We start from the raw sequence: 20083 nt of genomic DNA on the forward strand, positions 1-20083 counted from the left end.
AGGGATCAGAATTTTAAATATGTACACCCTTTCCTCCAGTAATTCCACTTCTAGACATTTGTCTTAAGGACAAATAATTGGGCAAGTGTGCAAAGATCTACGTGCCAGGACTGATGTAGCACTGTCATTCGCAGATGGATGGATGCACGAACACTAACATGGGACTTGCCACCCGCTGGTCGCTGTGTTTTTCCTCTTGCCTTCCTATTGTCCACTCTCTACACAGCAGGCGGAAAGAGCTGCTAACAGACCAGATCACACCACTCCCCTACTTAAATCCCCCTGCCAGTCCTGTTCTGAGTTAAATCTGGCACCACTGATTTCCTGGACCTCCTCTTTGAGAACCTAACCTCTTCACCCCAGGGCCCTATCAGGCACACCCTCAAGCTCATCCAACCAGTTTCTACCTGACGGACTTAGGATCTTGCTGCTCCTTCTGCCTGGGAAGCTGTACCCCCCCTTAGGTGCACAAGCCCACCCCCTTGCTGTACCTCCTTCACATGCACAGCAGTAACTGGAGATATCTTGCATTTGCTTGTTAGTCCCCTTGCCCTCAATCAAAAGTACATTCTGTAACAAGAACATAGCCTCTCTTGTTCTCTGCACCAGCCCCTGGTGGTACATACAAGGTGGTCAATAAATACCCCCCAAATGCCGGATGGATGAAGAAATAAAAGAATCAATATTTGCTGAATTCCTGAATAAACAAAGGAAGGAATGAATGAAATTTACGTAGAAAATGTTTGTTTTACTGAGACGATCACTGCAATGCATGTCCTCAGGTTCCAAGACACCTTAAAACTTACCTTACTAGAACTTAAAAGTCAGCAAACGTGATATGAGATCGTAAAGTAGAGTAAAAAGTCCTCTAGCAAAGAGACTTTCATGTGAAACACCCAGCAATGAATGCTGGGCACACATGCTAATTTTTTCTCTTTTTGGAATTAATCTGCATCTGTTCATTCAGAATAATACCTACACTCATAGTAGAGAGAAGTTAATGTGTGCCTCTGCTTTTGCATAAAACTTTAGAATTTTTCTTCAGAGGCATGACACTTAACAGTCGGAATCCTGCCACACTGTGGTCTAAGGAAGGAATTTTATCAGAACGTCCACCGTCAAGAGAAGCTGTCTCCCACTCATAGCACCCAGAGGCACTTTACAGTGATGAACAAAAACAAATATTGCAGATGTTTTTTGAACTAGGAAAAAAAATCTAAATCTGAGTACTTTTTAGCACTGATAGGAGCCTACTTTGAGTTTGGGGGTGGATGCTGATTTTCAACTTGCAATTTTCTTCCTGTAAATGTAATCACATGTTTTCTAAAAACTGAGAGGGTCCATTTCAGTAGGTAGGCTGTTTGTGAGAATACTGAAGAGATCAGAGCTAAACTAAACACACCTAGTACAAGAGCTGAATGCCAATCAAGTAACATGCCAGTCACTCCCTAAAACACATTCTCCCCTACTGCCCCCAACATCCTCCTTTCCAGTTCCAAATATCCGAAAGTAGTGTAGTAGACAGAGACTGTGTGATGGCAGTGAAGTTCTGGGGTGGTCTTTGAGCTGTGACATGTGTTGGATGTTAGATCCTGGTTCTGCCACCTAGTAACCATGGAGACTCCACAGGTCCTTGGGCTCCGTCAGCTACAGTTTCACATCTGTAAAACGGGGAGGATACCGCCAGTCTCCTGGAGTACTGTTTTTCAAACTGTGATTCTCTGACCTGTAGCATCAGCATCACCTGGGAGCTTGTCGCAAATGCAAATCCTCAGGCCACACCCCAGACCTGCAGACTGGGAGTCCCTGGTGCGGCCCAGCAATCAGGGTTTCCATAAGCCCTGCAGAGGGTACTGATGCCAATTTAAGTGCGACAACCACGGGATCATAGTGAAATTCTTCAGCTTTCTGTGCTGTTTGCAGGTATGGTTAACTGTCTATCGAAGGTGTCAACATTTTTTGGAGACAAGCACTGAACTTCTCCCAGACTCATCCAATACACCAGTAGTCTCTGCATAAATTTATCAGGTATAAATACCTAATAAAAAAAGTTGGAAAATTTAACATTCTTAAAATTCTTTTTGGGGCAAATTCCTTTTGGAAACTCTCAATAAGTTTAAATGTGACTCAAACCAAGGTGTACCTAGTTGAAGCTGTCCTCACGGCAAAACATTCTTCAAGCTTTCCCTGTATCTAATTTATGTGGTTAAAGCTCAGGAGAGATCTAGACACTTCTGGTATTTGCTAGCTTCTCAGTCTTAATTTCCTCATAGGCTTATTAATGGAGGAGCCGAATTATTGAATACTCCCAATGAATGGCTTTATAAGGAAGGTCACCTGGTCAGCACACAGGACACTGCACACAAAGAGCACTCGGTGCTGCTTGGGGCCGCAACACTGAAGGCCACAGGTACAAACTGGTCCTGGCAGCCTGGTGGTAGATACATTCCCATCCGTACCTGGCACTGGCCTTTCTTGTCCAACAAAGCCTTGTGATAACCAGGGAGGGAATGGATACGATAAAGCAGCATTGCAATGCTACAATCTACATTTCTGGCCCAAGAGAGGTACGTTGCCAGAAAGATGTGTGTATGTTTTCGTAACAAATGCCCAGGAAAGGAGTTTAGGGTGGAGAGCCACGAGTGATGCTAGTAACGTCAGTCAAGTTCCAAATAAGCAAATGGGGTTGGGGCTGGTGGTGGGGAGTGGAGCTGGGGGAGGACGGAAGGCATTGGCCACAATTCCTGGTGTGGCCCCACCTGTAAGTGCAAAGGCACCTTCTAGTAATTTGGGTGTTGTTCAGGTTCAGTCATGCTTGTTGCGAAGGCAGGTCACACCAGCTGTGCCAGGGAGTGGAGGGAGGTTCGATAATGCTAAACAGCCAGCACTCTCAGAAAAGTCTAGAAGTCTGCCTGGTGTGTGGTGCAGACCTGCCATCTGCAGGCTCTTGGCATGCTCTCAGTGTGACGTGCAGTGTGGCCAGCAGAGGCTATGACGCAGTGAAGCTTCATATCTGAGTGCTGCAGGAGAAGGTGATTCCTCCTGCTTGTGCTCAGGGAGGTGTCTGTAAAGACCACGTCCTCCAAGCACAGATTTCCTCCGTGAGGCTCTCTTTTCCCTGAAATGCTAGGGCAATGCATCCTAAGAGTAGAGAGAGAATTCCTCTCATCTTGTTGACTGAAGCATAGCACCCCTGATGCTGCCAGTGTGAGGATAAAGCTAAGTTTTGTTAACAGTTAAGGAATTTGAATTGAAGTAGGGGTGTTCCAGGGCTTTGCTGTCACGTTCCCCGTTAACCAATGCTTTTGGGGGCTCTCCGTCTCTATGGTGTGTCGGCCCAGAGCTGCTCTCTGACCCCAGACTCGGAGGCATGGTGTTTCTGGCTGGACCCTTGTTTCTGCTCTCCTGTCTCAGCTTCCTCTGCAGTATCTGGAGAAGAAGTTCCTTTTCTAGGTTGGTCCTGGGTAAACACCTTTCTAGATTCTTGGTACAGATGCTTCCTCATTGGCGGGCTGAGCTGGACTTATGATGCTTGAAGAATATTCTTCCTCCGTGTCCCAGCCATCCCTCAGGTAGGAGAAGGGCACCCTCTGGCTACTGCATCCCCCTCCTTTCATGCTGACACCAGAAGCCAGTGACTTTACAACAGTCAAGGGACATTCTCAGCTATTGACTGTCTATTGGAAAACAGAGGGCCCTGATCCTCCCTCCTCTCCTGACTCTCAACTCCAATGGGAGGGGAGCTTGGCAGTCAGCCCACGTCAATCAATATCAACCTTTTAAAAGGCTTGACTCGAGACACTATTCTTAACCAAGACACTATTCATAACAGCAGTACCTCTGAATCAACACACCCTAAACCCTCTCAGGCTTTTTTTCCCTTTGCTGCCTGCTCTTGTTTTGCTAAAATGACTTTTTTCATTTATTACTCTCTCCATATGTTATTTGCCCCACCACACCCGTTTGCAAAATGCACAAAGATACACAGTATGTATTTCCATATAAAACAACAAAGTCTTAAAAAACAAAAGACCTCCGAGGTTAGACAAGTCGGCCTCTCTCTCACCCAAGGAGAACTCTCTCATTCATGCACAACTGGAATTGACCAGCTTGGACCTTCCCGGGGAGAAGCCAGAGAAAAAGGCAGAAAGTTACCATTTTCCCACCTGACAGTCCCTTAAATATTTCAGGGCAGCCGCCATGGTGTAATGGACTTGGCTTCTTCTCCAGGCTAACCTCCCTTGATTTCTTCAACTTTCCCACATAGCCCAGGGTCCAAATCCCACACCCACAGCTGGCCCGGTCCCAGGAATGACTCCTGTACCTACAGTCTTAAGTGATGGAGCCCCACTGAAGTTGCCATTCCAAAGTGGCCTCAAAAGCCCAAAGCCATTACTTCTGAGAGAGGTAATCACCACACCTGCCACTGAGAACGGGTCCCTGTGGCAATGGCTAAAATAACACCATCACACCAACCCCAAACCCGAGCTTCACGGTGGAACGGAAACACTGAAGTCACCGAGGCCATCTCTTGCTCCAGCTTTGAAAGGAACTCGCTTTAGGTTTCTTAAAGACAACAGAACCCAGTCATTCACGTTCGTTTTCTCTTTGCAGAGGAGGAAGAGCCAAGCGTCTTCATTATAAGGTCCTGCTCAGTCACTATTTGCTTCTCCTCAGCTTTTTCCAAATGAGGGACGGGAAGGGTGTAGGCCAGGCCACTCGAGACGGTCTCCCACGTGCCAAAGAGGCAAGAGGAAGACACAGCCTGTGGGTGGAGGAGAAAGCGTGGTGGGAAGAGTCACCATCACTCTAGGGACAGCACGTTACACTGCTGAGGGCCACTGAGAAACAACTGAGAACAAAGGGGAACCAAAACCAGAGGGTGCATGACCATGAATGAAACCAAAGAGAAACACCACCTGCCAAAACCCGTGAGGCAGGGCGCCCCTTCTCTATGACGACGGCAGTTCATGGACACCTTTTCTTTAAACGGGGTGGATGTGCTGCACACATGGCCTGTGCTTTCCAGAGATGACACACAGAATTAAAAGGAGAGGCTGCAGGCTGGTCAGTTAGCCCAGCTGGTGAGAGCGTGGCCTTACAACACCAAGGTCAAGGTTTTGCATCCAAGAAAAAAGGGAGCCTGGGAAGAAAGGCCTCTAACCCTGGCTGAACCCACAGTATCACAGACCTCAGTCTTCCTGCCCATAACATTGGAACGGCAGTCCTCGTGAGCGAGCTGGGTTATGTAAGCATGAAGAATAAAAATTAAGTGCTGACACCACACACCAATGAACTCATTATGCAACTTCATCTCTCATTTAAGGAAACACAAAATCTCTTTCCACTCAAGGCTAACGACCTCTCCACTAAGTGCCCCAGAGCCCTGGAAGAAGCCGAGGAGAAGAGCCCACGGCACACACGCCAGCGGTGAGGTGGGACTCTGTAGCATAAACGTACACGCTAAGTTTTCTGTGCTTCCTGTTCACTTTTTGGTGGGGAAAGTGGGGGCAGATGTTACTGCTAATCGCCTTCTTTAACAAATCAGAAAAACGTTGACAGGGAGTGGGCACATTTGGATGTTTGCTCGCACCAGCTTGTTCAGCCCAAACAGGTTGGGCAGGTTGGATATTTAAACAAAGGCGGAAAAATGCAAGGTATAAAGCCCAACAAGGTGCTGCAGTAGAACTGCATCCAGCACCCTGCAGGTTTCAGTCTGTGATCTAATGCTGGAAGTCAGGCTCCTCTCCTCCTCCTCCTCCTCCTGACTTTGCTAATTTCGTGTTACAAAACTAAAGTGGACACACATTCAGGATGTATTCAAAGTTCTCAGCACACTGGACGAGTGGTATGGTGGGAGAGGAGGTCAGGTGTGTCACACTCTGGAGCAGAGGCCAGCTCGCCCCTCCTCACCCTGCCTCCAGCAGACACATCCCTTACCTTTCGTGACCTAATTTCTAGCTCTGACAACTGCCGAGTTGTTCAAGTGTGGGCAAGCACGATGCTCCAGATTTTGATGCCATCCACCAGTTTTGCCTGGTAAGACTGAGCTTTTGAAATATTCCCCAACATATGTCAAAAATACCACACTGCCTGCACTCAAGAGAAAATTTCTTTTGTATCTAAATGCTTAATCTTCAAAAATAAACTAATAGACAAATACCATCTCTGCCAAAACAGAAAAAAACTCAAGTTAGGGCCGGCCCGTGGCTCACTTGGGAGGGTGCGGTGCTGATAACACCAAGGCCGTGGGTTCGGATCCTATTTAGGAATGGCCGGTTACCTCTCTGGGTGAGCGTGGTGCTAACGACACCACGGCAAGGGTTAAGATCCCTTTACTGGTCATCTTTTAAAAAAAGGAAAAAAGAGAAAAGAAAAAAACCCAAGTTATAAACATTAGCATCCACTTAACCAAATGAGAAAAAAACTAATTATGAACTAGATCATAAATCTGAGAAACCAGGATAGGACAAAAAAGGCTTGACTGGTGTATAACACACCCACACGCTTGGGCGGTTTTATGAGCGAGCTCTCTCTTCAGCATAACTGACCTCAAACTGGTCCTCCAGAAAGAAATTCATAATAAGAAGCAAGCACTAGCCACAAGTAAATTTTCCAAATGTTCTTTTACAAAAATAAAATAAGCCATGCTGATTGTTAAGAGCTATCAGAAAAAAAAAAGAACAAACACACAGCAAAACGGAAAATGTTTCGAAGAATGTCAAATCTAGCAAACACCAAAGAGGCTACAAAAGAGACTTAAAATAGGCCAACTTTCAGCTTTGGTATTTTCTTATGCTTTATATTTTATTTAAATAATAAAATTCTGTGACAAATCATTCTTGCCTACCCTTTTTCTCAGAAGATACTGGTAGCTTTCTACTATTCATAGATTTCTAAAATGCAAAGTAAAAATTCTGAATAGGACCACACAATCTCATCTGATATTATATATGCAAATACACACTAAAAAATACAAGAACACAACAGAACAAGCAATCAAAAAAAAAAAAAGTAAGTGTTCAAATAATAAGTAGGATTTGCACAATCGAGAAATGAAAATTCAAGGACATGACACACAGCTCCGCTACACAGCACCATTCTCACACTCTTGCATTCTTCGAATGCAGCCTATGTCACCCCCGCTGCTAAAGGGCACAGAGTCTGTTTTCTTGCTTTGGTAAATCCACATGCTTAACTGGCATACAGAAGGGACTGCTGGGTTAAGTATCACGAGAGGAGAGGAAGGAGGGAACTATAATCTGTTGAATATCAAATGTGAGCCAGAGGCTTGGGCTCTGTGAGGACAGAGCCCATCAAGGGCGTTCCCCCCATCAGGGACGAAGGGATGGAGTCTCTTTTGACAATCCCATGCAGCATCCTTCGTCAGCCCTGGCCAGAAAGGAAGGATTCAGAAGTGCCACAGAAAACGCCGCCTTTACTGAAACCATTACCAAAGTGACAGTAAAGCACATAGGTGTCAATTCCAGCCAATGAGATGTAAAGGAAGGCTAAAAATGTTCAAATATAATCAAACAATAAGCTTACGTGGTGAAAGCTGAACAACGCTATTGGAGGAAACTGGTAACACGGACACTGTGCTGTGGCTGACCTGTGAGTGTCCCCCCTGAGGATTACAGGACTCTGCACACACTCGCGAGAGTGTGAAAGGAATGGCCAGGACAGGGGGACAATACTTAAATGATTTTCTTTTTTTCTGACTAAAGAAGGAGGAAGTTGCAAACCTTGCTAATGAAAAGCTTTCTCAATGATATCGGAAGTCAACGAGTACTTCAAAAAGTTCGTGGAAAGATTAGTATTATCTTTCAATTCTACCCTTCCACCAACTTTTTGAAGTACCCTTGTATGTCTGAGTATTTCAGTATACACAGTACTAAATATGCTGAAAACTGCTTTGATACCTAAGTACTATCAACATGAAACTACCAAATATTCACTGACTACCCAACAAATATAAGGATATATATAAACCTATGGACATTTATGTCCAGCACTGCTCATATGTTATGCTGACTGTATAATATACCATTAAAATCTCATTTACACGAACCCCTCAACCATCTTTCTAGAGAGCTGCATGTGTGGTCACAGAACATTTATGATCCTGGAGTGGAGTTAAATGTGTTGAGATCTCTGAGTAATCCCTGAAGGACATTTTCTTTTGATTTGTCTTCCCCCCCTTGAAACAAGATACCTTTGTTGTAAATAACTGAAATGTTTTTTTCGTCTCCTTTTTATAGAAATATTTCAAAAGAAACAAAACATACACACAGTCCTGGATGACCCATAGATTTTTGTCCTACAAAGAAGTAATTTCTTCCCATGTGAACTGGCCTGAACCTTCCTTCCTGCAGAGCAATGTGGCAGCAGAGGGAGCAGGCACTTGGTGATTAAGACACTCATTTCGAGATGGGACTGTCTGCACCTCTGAGTGGTCACCTCTATCCATGAGAAGGAGCAAGTACCAGAACTGTTAGAGGGTGTCCTCGGAAACTCGAGATGACCATGACACAAAGTGCACAGGGCCCTTCCTCTTGGTGGGCACCAGGGGTAAAGAAGAGACTGTCCCCTGCTCTCTGAGACACTGTCCTACCTCTGTTCCTTCTCTCGTTTAATGCTGGCCACCTGTTCCAGATACCCAAGTTCAGTTGTGCATGCCAAGGGCTGGCTGAGCCTAAGCATCTGAGCGTAGATGCTAAATTCAGAGCCTCTGTGGTCTCATTTGTCATGGAGTAGGTCACATTTCTGTGCAGCTAATATTTTCTTCAAGCATAATAGGAACAGATAAGCCTCTGTTGCTGAAGACTATCCATTATCCAGCGGCATCCTCAGGGCCTATGTCTCCTATACTTAGCAACGGAAAAAATTGTGCCCATTGCAGTGGGAAAGGAAGCCTACGACGAAACTACTAGACAGTTCCAGGGATTTTCCTTCTTCATCTTCATACATCGCCGCTCTTCAGAAAATAAATGGAGAAGTTAGTCATGAAAGCATGCTCCTGCCAGGATCTTCGGCACATCCTTAAATATATAACAGACTCCACCACTCTCCTACAGGTTAAAAGCCCATAGTCTGTAAAATGAGGAGCAAAATAGAAATTAATTTCCTATTTTCCCAAGGTAACTATGGTCTGCAAAAGAAAAATACCCACTTTAGAGATGCGATTTATTCCAAATGAGGTCCATTTCAATTCTCTCTTTTAAGTATCACTTTCTTCATGGCTTTGTGGCCCAGCACTTTCTGGAAAAAGTTTTGCAAACTGCAAGCTTGGTGATGTTTTTCCTACACTGAGCCCTCCCAGAGGGCATGCTCTGGCTCAGTTTCCCAAGTTTGTTTTGGATGACAAGCACCACTCAATCCAAATTTTCAACGTGGGAGCAACTGATAAAGAGTTCTGGGAAGTTAAGAGCTGGAGCCACGGTGATGTTTCCGTGATACATGTTTTGCGCTTAATGGCAAACTATTATTCTGCTCAGGAACTAAGCTGTGGTTAGAAAGGTTTGGGAAAAAAGATTTTCAAACCTCAAAAACATGAGAATTTGCAGACAGGGAAGTGGCAGTTTGAAAAATTGTACCAGATGTGGTACTTAATTAAGAAGGTCTCTCCCCCAACCTTTCTCAAAGTAAACTGGAATCAGTGTCACTCTCACCTCCCTAATATAATTACTTTTAAAATATCATGTAAATTAATTTACTAGACTTAAAGCATAAGTTGTTTTGCCCTTTATCAGTGCTACAAAGCAGCTATCACCATGAGTACTTCTACTATAACATAATTTAGCATGCTACTGCGTTCTGTGAATTCTATTTTACTTTCACTCACATAGCAATTCTATCGAGTGTCCTCTTATAAAACCAAGATAAAGGAAACTCTACAAAAAGCTTGACTGGCCTTATAAACAAAGATAATCAACATATACTCATAAAATGACTAGTGGCAGTGGAAAGGGAATGAGAAAAATAACTTTGGTCTTAGGTGCCAAACTCTCACAGTCGATGGCTTTCCCTCCCCGCTCAGCAGAACCTGAGTTTTCATTACTCTCTTTAATTCCTGCACACACGTCCCAAGGCAGGTCTGGCTCCTGATTAATGTAACACAGGTATGAGCTTGGGAGAGATCACAGCTCAGTTCTGGAGTCTCGGATTCTGGAACAGATCCACTGGGGCAAATAAATCTAACTCCACTTTCTCTGGCACATTTTTGAAAGTGCTTTCACATTTTTATAATTTTTTTTCCAAAAGTACAGCTTCACCAACAAATGAAGGTGGTAATGACTTTATTGTGATTGATTACCAAAAACCGAATGTTCTTTTAACCCGTTAGCTGCAATTTTCTTCGGAGAAGACAACATAAACGTAGGGTAACAACCTCAAATGTTCCAAATAAATTTCTGTTACTTAAATTACAGATTTAGTATCGTAAAAAACAAAACAAATGAAAAATGGAAAATCTCTCATTTTCTGGCATCATGTAAGTGTTTACTTATTATATTTTTCCCTCCATGGCACATACAGCAATAATAATATTAGTAACCACTTATTTATACATACCATTTAACAAGCACTACCCTAAGTGCTTTGCAGGTATTAATTCATTTCCTGCTACATTTCCATGAGGTAGGTACAGATAATATTACCTTTTACAGATGAAGTAACTGAGACACAGAGAGGCCAAATAACGTGTCTAGGGTCACACAGCCAGTAGTGGCACGCTTCTCACACATGTCACTACATTGCTTTCAGCTCTAACAATACAGACTCAGAAATACCCCCCACCCAGGACATGTTCATAGTACACTATAAGCTTTCAGAACCCTTTCAGAACACTGTTTGAATTGAGCCCAAGTTCTAAATAAGATATCACCAAACTGTTTTGTTGAAGTGTCAAAAAGTTAAGAGACTTCTGCAAACGTTCTACAGAGTTAGGATAGAACTCAGCTTCCAACAATTTGACTCTCTTCTCCAAATCAAGATGCCTCGCAATAAATAAAAATCAGTACACGACCAAAAATTATCACAAACAAACATCCCTAAGGCCTGCCTTTAAAAAATATTTATAAATAACTCCAATAGACAGTGTTGATAAATGAGAAATGCATCTTAGGATAATATCAAGGGCTGTGCTATAAAATAATTCAAGGTCATTTCTAAGTCTATCCATGTACACCCAAACAACACACAGTAATAAACTTCAGTTAAAAAGGTTGCCCCCCATAGAGCTGGCCGGTGGCTCAGCTGGTTAGACCTGTGCTCATAACACGGTTTACGTATGTGAAATGTTTTCCCCCAAAGCTATTCCACGCTTAGCATACACAGCACACTATACTAGTAGGATGACAGAAATAGTTTAGTGTTAAAAATAATGCTCTATGACAGCACAGACTTGTATTGAGACTGGGGAAAAGAATGAAGGAGTGCTTTTTTCTCACATGAAAAACCTGAAAGCTACATCGATTATTTCTCATACAGTTGTTCGAAGCATGGCCTCTGAAGCCAGAGAGCCTATGTTCAAATCTTAGCACTATTACTTTGATACCTTCCTCATCTGCAAAATGGGATAACTATTATAAAATCCTCACAAGGTAGAGCACATAAAAATAGAGATGAACGAGGAAATGGAAGACATGAGCAAAGCCATAAACCAACCTACCAGCAAATCTACAGAACACTCCACCCAACAACAGCAGAAACAAGTACACACTCTTCGCAAAGAGACGTGGAACATGCCCAGGATAGACCATATGCTAGATGATGAAACAATCCTCAATAAATTCATAAGGACTGAAATCATACAAAGTATGATTCTCCAACTATAATGGAATAAAATTAGAAATCGACGACAGGAAGAAATCTGTGAAGTCACAAATTTGTGGAAATTGAACAACACACTCTTAAATGAACAAATGGGTCAAAGAGGAAATCACAAGGGAAATTCAAAAAAAAGTTGGGATGAATGAAAAAGAAAACAATATACAAAAACTTTTGGGATGCACCTCAAGCAATGCTGAAAGGGAAACGTACAGCTGTGAATGCCTATCTTAAAAAATAAATTCTCAAGTCAATAATCCAATCTTATACTTTACAACACTGGAAAAAGAAGAGCAAACTAAACCTAAAGCAAGCAGAAGGAGGGAAAGAATAATGTTAGAGCAGAAAATTAATAACTAGAGCAAAGAAAAATAGATGAAAATCAATGAAACCAAAAGTTGGTTCTTTGAATAGAGCCACAAAATTGACAAATGTTTAGCTAGACTGAGAAAATGTTTAACTAGCTAAAGCGAAAAAGAGAAAAACTCTCATTCCTAGAAAGACATAAACTACTAAAACTGACTCAAGAAGAAACTGAAAATCAGAACAGACCTATAACAAGTAAAAAGATAAAATTTGTAATTAAAAACTAACCAGAAAGAAAAGCCGTGGCGAATTCTACCAAACATTTAAAGAAGAATTAATACCAACTCTTCACAAACTTTTCAAAAAAAGAGGGAGAATGCTTCCCAGCTCATTCTAAAAGTCTACTATTATTCTGATACTAAACCATGAAGACATCACAAGAAAACTACAGACCAGTATCTCTTGTAAATATAGACACAAAAACCTTTAATAAAATACTAGCAAATCAAATCCATCAACATGTGAAAATGATTATATACTATGACCTAGTGAGATTTATCCTAGGAACAAGGTTAGTTTAAACATCAGAAATATTTTTTTCCATTAGCTTATTTAAAACATCCAAAATAGAACAGAACAGAATAAAGGACAAAATAACCAGACCATAAGATGCAAAAACTCATTTGACAACATCCAACACCTGTTCATGATAAAAACTCAAACTAGGAATAGAAAGCAACTTCTTCAAACTGATAAAGAGCATTTACAAAAAGCCCACAACTGACATCAGGTTTAATGGGGAAAGACTGAAATCTTTCTTCCTAAGATCAGAAATAAGACAAGGATGTCCATTCTCTTCACTTCTATTTAACATTGCACTGTAGGTTCTAGCAATGGCAAATAGGCAAGAAAAAGAAGTAAAAGGCATCTAGACTGGAAAGGATGAAGCAAAACTATCTCTATCTGCAAATGACATAATCTTATATATGGAAAATCCTAAGGAATAGAATGAATAAATGAGGTCAGAAATGTTGCAGGAAACAAGATCAATATATAAATTTGAACTGTATATGTATATGTAATGAACAATTGAAAAATGAAATTAGAAAACAATTCCACTTATAATACCACCAAAAAGAAAAAAACACCTAGGAATAAATTTAATAAATATAAAACTTATACTCTGAAAACTATAAGACATTGTTGAAAGAAATCCAGGAAGACCTAAATAAATGGAAAAACATCCATGTTCATGAATTGGAAGACTGATTAAAATGGCAATAACCCCAAACTGCTCTACAGCTTGAACGCAATCCCTATAATTAACCCAATTACCTTTTCTTTGTGCAAACTGACAAGCTGATCCTAATATTCACACAGAAATGCAAGCAACCCAGAAGAGCCAAAACAATTTTGAATCTAAGTTGAAGGACTCATACTTCCTGACTTCAAAACTTACACAAAAAGCTACAAGTAATCAATACAGTATTGTACTGGTCTTAGGATAGATATACAGGATCAATGGAACAGAACTAAGAAAAATAAACTCTTACATTTACAGTCAATTTAATTTTGACAAGGGTGGCAAGACAATTGATGGGGAACGAAAAGTCTTTTCAATAAGTAGTACGAAAGACTTAACTTGGATCCCTTCTTTACACTACACACAAATACCAATGGATCATAAACTTAAATGTAAGGACTAGAACTATGAAACTCAGGAGTACTTTGGAAGTTCCTCATAATGTTAAATATGGAGTTACCACATGACCCAGCAATTTCACTCCTGTCTACCAAGAGAAATTAAAAACACAGGTCCACACAAAAAGTTGTATAAGAACGTTCACAAGCAGCATTATTCACAATGGCCAGAAAGTGGAAACAAAAGAAATGTCCATCAACCAAGGAACGAATAAACAAAATGTGGTTTATCCATCCACACAATGAACTATTATTTGACAACAAAAAAACCCATTGAACTGTATGCTTTAAATGAGTGAAATGTATGGTATCTAAATTATATCTCAATAAAGATGTAAAAAATAGAATAGAGCAATGTGTTTAAGCCAGTGCCTGACAGGACATGCAGCTTCAGTGGTGGTGATCTGTAAAAGGCACTGCCAGAGACAGAGACCCACTGCAGAAGACAGTAACGACGTCTTCTCTAGGAGTGTTTAACATGTTCCATATTCAATCATGGACACGGTCTCAAAATGGAATTTTTCCAAATCAGGACATCTCGTCAGGCCAGAGCCATCTCACAGAGGATCACAGCAGTCAGCGGAACAGTCACGAGGAGGGTCCTTCCACTGACATGCCCATCGCACTGGCCAATTCAGAGCTGGCCCGGGGGGAGTTCTCCTGTGCAGGGGCTCAGTAGGGAAGAGTGGAGAAACAGGCAAGACCTCTAGGACCAGATTCTGAGAAGAACAAAGAGGCAAAGGACAAAGGAGTTTTTTGCGGGAGTGGGGAATAGAAGGAACAGGCCTACGCAGAGGGTAACATGGTACCAAGAGGCTGACGTGGTGGTAAAAAACAGAAAGCTACAACGTAAAGCAGGGCATTAAAAAATAGCAACACTATTTACTCCAAAATCACTCCAAGGAGGTGAGGAGGGGCAGAGAGGATGACCCATCCTCTGCGTCATTGAAATGTACATGAGAAGGGGAAAAAAAAAAAGCAAAACACTATAAAAATTCTTTAAAACATTCATACCCATCATGAAGTCTTACTATACGTCACTTCTAGGAGTTTAGGCTGAGAAATCCATAGGCTTTAAATTACTGCAGCTGTACTTAGAAATGCAAATGACAATAATAATAGATAACATTTATGGAGTGCTTACTACGTGCCAGAAACTGTGCTAAACTCATAATCTCCTAATCCTCATCCTAATTTAATGAAGTAGACACTATTAAAAATCTCATTTTAAAAATGATCAAACTGAGTACAAAGAGATTAAGTCCCAAGTGTACCATCTGTGGCTCATAAAATCATATTAGGTGGAATAAACCAGACCATCTCATTTTAGTATTTATATATAATCAAACATAACTAGTATATTAATTTCACAATAGCTATATAAAGTTTTCTTTTGAAATAAGTATGTAAAAAATGTTACTCAACTTTTTAAAAGGAAAATAATAAGAAAATATGAAAAAATAAAAATAGCCTGATTTTCTGAGAAGTTAAATTATGAGCACCTTTCCCCCCACCCTTCCTAGAGTTTCAATGTTCCTAAAATGTTTGTGTAAAAAAAAAGTGAGCATTTAAAAATTCTTTGTTATAACCCCTCAAAACACATGCAATCACTTTATCAAGTATATTTTCCATTGGTTCATTCCCACAGAATTTTAATATGTCCACCACTGTACTCTCTCCCACCTCTGAGTGAACATCTTTCTCTCTCAGTAAGTAATTTCCTGACATTTATCAGATTTCCTTTTTCTTCGTTTTATCCTATCTTATCCTGAAGTTCCAGGACCAGGCCACTTAACTATTTATTAAAAGGCCCCAGAAATTTTTTTGCAAGGAAATGATCTGTGGGGAATCTGGTAAGCACATGCAATGTTTATTAAAGGGCAGGGTTACATGAATGCTGCTCCCTGTGTCTTCCTCTGTATATGATAAGCTGCTCACTTTTGGCACCCAAACAAAGAAACTCCAGTTGGGAAAGGGGAATGACTCTGTGTTTCCTCCTGAAGAACCCCGAGGGGCCAAAGACCTTGCCCAGGTATTTCTGTTTCTCATGATCAGACACCTCTAAAGGTGCATACTCTGAAGACCATCTCTGGCTTTTTCATTTGATGAACAGAACTCGAGAACTCTCTGTACCTATAGGCAAGTCCTCTTGTGGCTGAGAGGCCATTGTCTATCAAACTCCAAGTACCAGCAGCTACCCGGACGAAGGCTGGTCTCACTCACCTGTGCATGTTCCCATTGGTGGTGAAAGACTGACCACACACGGTACATTTGTAAGGCCTCTCGCCAGAGTGCACCAGCATGTGGCGGTCCAGGGAGCTGGCCGAGCTCAGCGACTTCCCGCAGATGCTGCATGAGTGGTCGGCGCCTCCAGTGTCCGTGTTGTGCTGCAGAAAGCAATCACCACAGTGGTCACTTGAGAACAGGGGTCAGAAACTCAGCTATTAGGAAACACAGAGACAGAACTTTATAAAAAGACCAGTGAAATTTCTTGGCCATTTCTGTTTTGTTTTAAGTATCTTTCTGAAGGGTCAAAATCTATAAGGAAGATGAGCAAATAAATATTTTGTACGATCTTCTTCCTTTCCCATGTTTCAGTTTTGAAAAATACTTCTGCTGCAAAGCTCAGAAAGAGGTGGAGTCCTGCAGGTCTTTTGCTGAAACACATACAGATAAACTGACCACACCTATGAGCAGAAAGATTCTCATCTATGAAACAAATAAGTGAAATATACACGATATATGGTCCTCACATTAAGAGCCAATATCCCTTCTTCCAGTGTGATGACTCAGGCTGGCTGTCAGAGAAAGAGAACTGAAATCTGCACAGAGCAAAGAGTTTTGCACTCCGAACTATGGCGAAAGGAAACACTTTTTTAAAAAAAAATTATTTATTTATTATTTATTTATTATTGATCGGTTGCTTGGTGGCTGGCCGGTAAGAGCTAACCAGCCAGCCCAAGATTTTGTTTGGCGTAGCCTTACAACACCAAGGTCAGGGGTTCAGATCCCCATGCTGGCCAGCCACACACACACATGCACGTGAACGCACACAAAAACGTCTTCCCCTATAGAGGTGGTCAGCTAACTAGATGTTTGTTAAATTCTGAAAAGGCATTCTGTGTTCATCTGGGACTCTGTCACAGTAACCTGAACACACAAAGATGATTTTATATCCACCTGCCAAGATCATTAAAATATTAAATCCAAATTAATCACAGCTACAATTTTATCCGTTAGAATCCAATCATCTTGCCCTCTGTTAATGAAGAATAATTTAAAATAAAAACACAAAAGCAGCAGCCAACCTGACGAATGTGCATAGTCAACTGATGCTGGGTAGTGCAAATCTTTTCACACAGGGGGCAGTTATAGGAAGACCTCTCCTCTTTCGTTTCCTAAAAAGAGAGATTAAAAGGAAGGAGAAATGTCAAATCACAGTAAACTAGTGTCTTTTATTTACGTAATAAGCACCTAAGTCTCAAGAACTATGTCTAAGCAGCTGAGGGCAACTCTGTGACCACTTTGGAGCTTTTCTAGGTGTGAGGCTGGGCAAGTCACTGTCCTGTGTGCCCCTAGTTTCCTGGCTTGTAACATGGGAAAAATAATAGCATTTACCACACTGTGCTGTGATGCAGATTAAATTAACACATGTAAAGCACTAGAACAGTGCTTGGTATATAGTAAGTGCTCAATAAATATTAGCATTCTCATTACACAGACATCACTTAATCATCAGTGACGGTGAAACATGAAGCATCAAGTCACAGCAGAGCCAGAAAAGGAATAAATTTCTCCCCAAGTCTGGCCCAGGCTTCAGGCACTATTTTCTGTCAGGTCTCCAGGCCTGCAGGAATACATGCGAGGTACTGAACAACTTAGAAAAACCCAGCCCACCAATAGCAGGAGCCCTCTGTGCCCAGCTGTGCACCCAACAGGCAGAACATAGTTCTTTTGCCCACTGCTAGCATATGCTTGATGATATTAGTAAATAAGAAATAAGAATAAGAATAAGAATGCTGTCCCTGTCAAAATTTTGATAGGAATGATGACCCAAAGTGAGGACTTCCGCAGAGGGTGACAATGAAGCAGCTCACTACTCAGCAATGTGGCTCATTTTACGTTCCTGCAAAACAGACAAGATGAGCTTCCTTCACGCCAATACATTTCACCTTCCTAAGGAGAAGACCAGCCTCCTTCACTAACCCTCTGTTGCAGCTCTGCTTTCCAAAAGATTCGTGGAGGGTTGCTAGGCTGTGCCCACTATGATCTCCTCATGCACACAGTCCCTAAGCACCACAGGTCCCTGTCTCCATCCCCAAAACTAACTGGATCCAGGCTTGGACACCTATCCCAGGAATCTGGAATTGGGATGCTCAGAGACTAAGATCAGAGGGTTTCCAAAGATCAGCAGAATGACCTGGGGAGCTTTCTGAAATACACATTTCTGGACTAGACTTTCGACACGCTGAATCAGAATCATGGGGTAAGGGGTGTGTGAACCCCAGCAATCTGTCTGTCTCACAAGCTCCCCAGACAGTGCTGATAGGTGCCCAGGTTTGGAGATGACTAAGTTACTAAGTCAGGTGATCACGAGCACTTGAATGGAGAATTCACGTAGAGCTGGGGCTGGATCCAACACCGTGGGGCAAGCCCAAGCCTCGAGAAAGCAGTTGGGGAAGATGTCAGTGTTAATCAAGGCAGGAGACAGGGAGAGAACAGGAGACAGGGAGAGAGAGAGAGAGTCTTCTTTAGGGGTGGAGGACATGGCCAGGCTATATGCCATTTCCTGTCCTTAGGCATCTTTCAACAAACCTCTTTTGACTTGCACTCACCTGAGTGAGTTTCTGTTCCTTGCAAACAATACCGATTATTGAGCACTTACTATGTACTAAACTCTGTATATACCAAATCGCCAGTTGTTTTTTTCACAACCACTATTAAGAGACAGCCACTATTATGGATCCCATTTTCTCGACAAGGAAATGGGGGTACAGGGAGGCAAGTAACCTGCCCAAACCAGAGAACTATTAAGTAGTAGACAAAAAATTAAAACTCAGGCCAGCTGCTCCACAGCCCATGCCCTAAACCACTATGCTATATAAAGTCTGACCAAAAAAAGGATTAACCCCAAGGCACAGAAAGGAAACACCCTTGTGGTTGCTCATGAGAGATGATGAAAATAAAAATCACCCTGCAGACTATAAAAACAAATGGCGCCATAAAACAGACGGGTGGAGCAAACGCAGGGTGATGGCTAGTTCCTAGCTGCCTTCTCTCTCCTCTTCAGAGACTTGCAGGCCTCATTCTGAGCAACACGAACCTTTCTCTAATCTGTGGAACTGGGTCTGAGAGCGAGGCGCGCCATACATTTTCTCACGCTCAAATTATAAACGATCAGGGATAGAAATCCTGAGGAAGTTGAACACTTCAGAGATAGTAAGAAAAACTTCCAGTCTCACCCACTTATCCTCATACTCCCTGTCCTCTCAGAGGTATAATGGGGAGAGGCTCTGCAACTACAGACAGAAGGGAGCTGGCCAAGGACCCCCCCCCCCCCCAGAGAAAAGCAACAGCAACAAAATAAAAGCACTTGCTGTAACCATGAGGGATGTCTCACTGCCAGGCTAAAAGCTGAGGTCAAGTTCAATCTCTAGAGTATTTCTGTTAAATTATTAGATTAGCAAAAATATAGGTTTCAAAAAAATTTTTTAAAGGGCAGATTCACCAGTTGGATGTAAATAAACATTAATAATCCAGGCCGTCAAGTGGCCAGCCTCTAGAAGAGATGATTTTTTAAAAATATCATCCCGCATTCACCTTGAAACAGACAGTGAGTAGCTGGTGAGGCTGCTGGTATTGACTCTGGAGTTGAACATTAACTGACACCCAAACCTTCTGAGGCTGGCAGTGGTGTGCTACAGACCATAATACAGGTCCACAAAATCCAAGGTGGTCTGGGAGGAGGTCTGTGGGCTCAGACTTAATTTTTTAAACATCATTGTGATGCTAAAAGAGAGGCCCTACTGGAGAACTCTGAATCCAGTTTCTGTGGCCGAGCTGATGGAAGCAGCACACTTCCCGAGTTGAAAGATAAAATTAGCAGCTAATGTGATAACTAACCATTCCACAGTGAAACAATCTGGCACCCCTGTCAGCATCCGGCTGCGGCTAATCTGTCCTGGAACTCGCGTGCGCTCTGATGGGACTTCCCCAGCTCCCTCTCTCAGTCCTCCCTGTGCAGTTC

At 42.1% G+C, this 20083-nt stretch overlaps 1 protein-coding gene across 7 annotated transcripts in view; it reads right to left on the minus strand.

Annotated features, from left to right (window-relative positions):
- The window catches only part of RREB1 (ras responsive element binding protein 1), a 124591-nt gene that overhangs the window by 38892 nt on the left and 65616 nt on the right, over positions 1-20083 (minus strand). For all 7 annotated transcript variants that reach the window (XM_063096607.1, XM_063096606.1, XM_063096604.1 and 4 more), the window contains 2 exons: positions 17145-17234; positions 16060-16223 (listed from right to left, as the gene is read on the minus strand). In XM_063096607.1, coding sequence (XP_062952677.1) covers positions 16060-16223; positions 17145-17234 — 254 coding nt within the window. The remainder of the gene's footprint in view (positions 1-16059; positions 16224-17144; positions 17235-20083) is intronic.

This window comes from Cynocephalus volans, chromosome 5, assembly GCF_027409185.1.
Source record: "Cynocephalus volans isolate mCynVol1 chromosome 5, mCynVol1.pri, whole genome shotgun sequence".
Lineage (NCBI taxonomy): Eukaryota > Metazoa > Chordata > Mammalia > Dermoptera > Cynocephalidae > Cynocephalus > Cynocephalus volans.